Genomic DNA, 6,000 nt, shown 5'->3' on the forward strand with positions numbered 1-6,000 from the left:
CAAACGTGCAAAGGGAGAGTGGTAGTCATGGTTTTGTATCAATAACTACATCAGATTAGGTTTTTTTTTTTTTTGCTTTCTTTTTGCTGGTTTTTCATGCGTAGTTGATGGTAGTAGGAACATAAGGATTTTCCTAGAATGTGTGTTTAGACAGACAGACAGAGAGACAGAGACAGAGACAGAGACAGAGATAGAGATAGAGATAGAGATATATAGATTGGTTTTTCAAGACAGGGTTTCTCTTTGTAGCATTGGCTGTCCTAAAATTCGCTCTATAGTACAGGCTAACCTCAAACTTATAGATGCACTTGCCTTTGCTCCAGAATGCTGGAACTAAAGGCATACACCACTGCAGCCTGGCTGGAATATAGTTTAAATAATAAATATTAAATCATTTTGAGGATATATATGTATATATAATTGTACTATATAACTGAAATAGTAAAAATGTCATTTTATGCACTTAATGAAACTTAGATTGTTCTTAGCTTGTATAAAATAATCTGAATTATATTTTATAATCAATAACTACTGTCTAAAATAATGTTATTTCCTGGTGGGGAAAAATTGGTGACTTATACAAATTTCCATATGGCATTATAAAATCCATTCCTAATTCTACTACATATAATAATATACTTTGTAGTCTAATATCTAAAAAATTTCAACTACTCCAACATCTATTCAAATTATTTGCCTATTGTATAGATATCTTTTAAACTGTTTATTGAATGACTTATACTCTTTGTTCAAATCCTTTTTTAGTTCTAATCACCAGGAATTTGCTTGCATAAATTTTAAATGTCACCTATAAATCAGAAAGGATATTCATAAAATTACTCTAGGTGAAATAACTGTCCTAACATTTGAAAACAAGAGTGGTTAATTAAATAAGTGGCCTACTTCTTATGACTACAATTGAGATCTGTCCATTAGCAGTAATCGGAACTGTGACAATGTGTTGACATCAAGTTCACTGTGTTCTAAACTTTAAAATTTAATAATTCAAAACAAAAAAGGATAAAGGGCAGTATTAACTTGCTGGAAGTCTTTAAAACTTGAGAGTTTCCAGAGTTTAACTGCACGAGGATACCTTGAATTGTTACTGCTTTACAATGACAGAAACATTAAATATAAAACACAGGCTCTCAACACTTCTATGAGTCTAATTATTACAGAGCACCTTCCGTGTGAAGTCAATAAGATGTAGTCTCTATGTATGAGTTCCACTCATAGAACAAAAATGAAATCACAAAATATTCTAAAGATGCATTGGAGACCTGAGTCCATTTCTAGTATGATGACTGCATATGCTTTATTTCCAAGTTAATGTGCAATATACTATTCCCAAAGGATACAGAATTTTCTTAACATTTTAAGACATGAAATTTCTAGGACATAGTCATGACATAAACAATCCTGTCAGTATTATTCTTGAGAAAATTCACCTGCTATTCAATAATTACTTACATATCAAGAAGGAATGTTTCATATTTCTCTGCATGTTTTTCTCAGACCTAACATAATAATGAGACCAGTGGTACATCAAGCACTCAAATACCAGCTAAATGGAGAGAGGGGCAAAAATCATTTATAGAAATTATTTGGAACATATTTTGTGTTATTCTCAGGATTTCAAAGAAATAAATGTGTATTATATGCATAACAGGCATCCTCAAGGCAAAAGTTGTGTTCCCATCCAGCAAGGCTCAAATTTAGTTCAAAGTCTCACAGAGCTAATAGCATGAACCATTCTGAACACTGCTAGACTAACTCATATTCTATACAGAAAAGGCTGTAATTGAGAGTTGATTATATAAGAAGACAATGAAATAATGTATTCACATACTATAAATATTACATGTGTAATACTTCTACATGCATATTACAAGTATTAACTTCATACTATATGTGTATTGGTCAGGATTGACACAAGGTTATCTACAGAGAGTTATTCGTAGAAGGAAGTCTAAAAGCTATGATCAAAGTCCTCAGTGAATTTGTTGGTGGAAAGAGTCTGCAAACTACTTCATGGAAGTGTTTCTTCCTCATCTCCTTAGGAGCCGAATCAACATCTATAACTGAGAAGATTAAACTTTCTACTAATACTTAATTGCCAAGAGGAACTTGTGCTCTTTTCAAATGGTAATGACATGGCTTACTTACTGCATATGAGGTTAATTTCCCAAAATAAGAAATAGGAGGACAAAAAAAAAAAAAAAAAAAAAAAAAAAAAAGAAGTACAACTGTGAAACTGTGAATTGTAAGAAAACCAACATTTAGAAAGAAACCAAACCAAAGTAGGAGCCATGAATTTAAAATTTATAATTCAAATGGAAGAAACTCAAGTTTTCTTCTAGTATTTAGAATTTTGAGGAATTAGCGTCACAAGAAACTTGAATTGAGTTATCTTGAATTATCTTTATATCATATATATTTTTTTGTTGGAACCTGTCCTGTAATTAGCTCTTATAGATCAGGCTGGCCACATACTCACAGAGATCTGCTTGTCTGTTGTCTCTGCCTTCCAAGGGCTGGGATTAACAGCATGTGCTATCACTGCCTAGCTGAATTATCTTTATTCTTATAAGAGATAGTATCCATGACATTCCTTCAGTCTTCCAGAATCCTGCTACCCTTGTTGCTAAAATAAATGGCTAATGTTTAGGGCGAGTATGAGCACTAATTCAATGTAAAACATTAGTCCAGTGTCCTTCGAGCTTCTTTCTCATCACTATTTTATGAGGGAGACATTTTAAAATTACATATCCACACTACAAACATAAGATTACTAAAATCATGGTCTCCAAATTACTTTCATCCAAGACCATTCACCTAAGTGGATATAAGAAAAACACTGAAATCTGTTCTCTCTGATTCTTACGATCTGGCCTTCAAAGGTTAATAACAAATATAAACCCAATTTAATATTAATATTTTTACAAGGCCTTGAAATCAGTTAAATCTCCTAAACTCTTTGAACATCTAAAACAGTTCATCAGTAGTCAGTACTTCATGTTAATGATAAATGTAAGCAGATTTTTAAAAGTAAAGTTAAGGTGGAAAAAAACTTTTTCGGACACAGGTTTTAAATGACTATGTCCAAGGTTTTAAAGTGACACACTGGGATACATATAGAAAGTGCAACTAGGCCAGACTCTATATCAGTAAATACTAATTAAGGGCAACCATGTGACCATTTAGCATTGGGATAGAGTTGAAACAAAGAAATAACACTATGCCACTGTAGCCAGTGTGTGCTCTAAGAATTCAATCTATCTCATATTTCCTACACAGATTTCTATTCAAGAAGTAATGAGTCTTAAGTCCCAAAAGAAATGTAAATCCAATCACCAGAATCCCTATGCTGAATTTTCTAAGTTTCTGTAGGACAAGATAGTTTATCTAAATGTCAGTTAGCACTGTAAATTCATTTAAACATCCATTTAATTATCCAATTAACTCCAGTTGATTCCAATTAACACCTTCTTTTAGATATACAGCAAACAACCCAAGAACTTGTTCTTCAAATTTCTAAGCAAGATGCAAGGTTTTTCTGTCTAAAAAGAAGAGATTCACTGGAAACAGTATCCTCCACAAAGCATTCATACATACGTCATTAAGTTACTAATGTGAGACAAGAAAGATGCCTGTAAAGTCTAAGACAGAATCCATAAAGCATCGGAATGTGAGTTGGTACTGGGAACTGAGAAGGTGATGAAAAGGCAGAGGGCATATTGCCCAGTGGCAGATGCAGAAGATACTTCAGATTGGACCAATAATGGATAGTTTATCTAATTCAGATCTAACATTAAAGCAAACCTGAACTTCAGGGTATCATTTAAGCTTCATTGAGAGCTTAGCTATACATATACTACTAAAAACAAGAAAATGTGGCATGTGGTATGTGAAATTACAATTCTAGAAAACAACTCAATTAAGCATAAGAGTGTGTTAAGAAAAAAATTTAAAAAGACCTAGACAGAGCATCTTGAAAGTTAAATTGCACAAAGCTTTAATGTCATTGATAAAACACATAAGCAATGCTTTGGTAGTAATAAATATTTCCGCTTTGAAATTTATGTTATTATTTTGAGATATGCATTATTTAGGTGAAAAAAATGTTAATCATGCTACAAAAACCACTGCTTGGTTTATTTTCTATTCCAAGCGTTCTGGCTTCACTAACTACCTGTTACATATTTAAACCAATTGCCCACCTGAACTCCAAAATTTTAACGGCAGAAAATTCCCAGTGACAAGCCAGCATCTAGCCGAGACAACACTGACAAGGAGTAAGAAAGTGGGTGCAGAAGATTTTAGATTTCTACTGTGGTTTTTCAATCCCTTGGATGCATTTATGAGGTGGATTAGCTACAGCAAGGGAAAATAACAAGAAACATTTGACACTGAAACTGCGTGCCATTTCGATGTGATTGTGCCTCTGCTTGCAGCCTCATACACAACCAAGGAAGCACGGATAGACAAATAAATATTTAATAAATGCAACATATGCATCGCAAGAATGGGAAAGTGGGAAGGAAAAGAGTTCCTTGTCCAAAGCGACTGCTCTACATAGTCAAAATGGAGCGGTGTAGAGTCCCCTTTACTCCCTCAGTGTTCCTTTCCCTTTCTCTCCCTCCATCCTCCCTACATCTCTCCAGTCTTGTCCCCTTCCAAGCAGTAATCTTGAAACACTGCACCAAGCCACTCACCTGTCATCATTTTGCCAGCCTTGGTCCCCTAGCAGCAAATCCCGAAATCTGTACCTGGGAGGCAGAGGGGGCACTTCGCTCTCCAAATCAACCATTCTTCCTTAAGAGGTGAGCAACATCCAACAAGGGATGGAGGAGGGCAGCGAGGAGCAGAGAGTGATGAACAGGGGTACCGTGAGGAGGGTGACAGAAGAGCCTGGGGGGACCCGGAGGAGGAGGGGTCGCTTGGCCGGAAGCTGTGGCTGAAAAGGGGGCTGGCTCCTCTTCCCCAAGGGTGTGATGGGGATGATGCAAACCGAGCACAGAAGCAAAAGTCTGGCTGCGATTCGAACCGGCGCTGCCAAGGAACCGCCCCCAGGTTCGGTGCCGCCTCTGGTCCCTGGGACCGTGGGGCGGGGGTAGGGGGTAGGGAGGCGGGAATGCAAAAGTTTCTTCGCAGACAAAAAAAGAAATAAAAGGAAGAATCGCGCGGTGCCTAGAAAGAGGGCAGGTGGTGGGCGTGAGCGCCGCGTGATGGTCAGGCACTTTCCTGAAAGGCAGGGACCAGAACCTCCCACCAGGGCATCCCCGGCGAGAGAACTGGCTCTGTGTGCAGCCTTTCGGGGGAAGGCAGGAGCCAAGGCTTTGGGCTCGGCTCTCCCGGCACAGATCTTTCCAAGCAGTTGCTGGAGACCCAGCCAATGAACCTCCCCCTCATTAGCATAACACAGTGACGGCATGAGAGTACCTTGGGGACAACCAATGGGGGCGAGCTCATTAGCCTATTCCTGAGCTCTAGACCCTTCCTGGGAAGAGGGTGAGGGGTCCGAAATATGGTCCCAAGTGTCACCAGCATCCCTGCTGTGGCCGCTTTCAGCTTCCTTGGACTTAGTGGAAATGGATTGTTCCTGAAGAGGGAATCCCCGCTCTCAGCACGAGGAAAGCCCTTTCTCTCCCCGCCACCCCACCCCCCATTTTCTTACATTCTAAGAAAAAGGAGGTATTTCCCTGGTCTGAGGAAAATTGCTGGGCCATCCTTAGGAAGCAGCTATGAGGAATATTTCAATGAAAACTAAAAGAGCATCCCGGAAGCACGTAGGGCAAGACTCCTACTGAGTAGCTGTTGGTGATGCCACTGGGAACTTGTGGTCTCCTAGGTGCCAATGCAGGGGCATACTTTTCAGTTTCAGAAGGTCACAGGAGGAAAAGAACTCAGAACTCCCATTTAGCTATTCACCAGCTCCGTGAACTTTTCTGAACCCTACTATCTTACTATGTTTGGTTCCACTTGGACACATTCGTTTTT

The 6,000-nt window shown here is 38.3% G+C and overlaps 1 protein-coding gene across 2 annotated transcripts in view; it reads right to left on the minus strand.

The window, feature by feature from the left end:
* Kcnt2 (potassium sodium-activated channel subfamily T member 2) overlaps positions 1-4,810 on the minus strand; it is a 389,981-nt gene extending 385,171 nt beyond the window's left edge. For both annotated transcript variants that reach the window (XM_038349154.1, XM_038349153.1), the window contains exon 1: positions 4,716-4,810. In XM_038349154.1, coding sequence (XP_038205082.1) covers positions 4,716-4,810 — 95 coding nt within the window. The remainder of the gene's footprint in view (positions 1-4,715) is intronic.
* Between the last annotated feature and the right edge of the window lie 1,190 nt (positions 4,811-6,000).

Source organism: Arvicola amphibius, chromosome 12, assembly GCF_903992535.2.
Source record: "Arvicola amphibius chromosome 12, mArvAmp1.2, whole genome shotgun sequence".
In the NCBI taxonomy this organism is placed as follows: Eukaryota; Metazoa; Chordata; class Mammalia; order Rodentia; family Cricetidae; genus Arvicola; species Arvicola amphibius.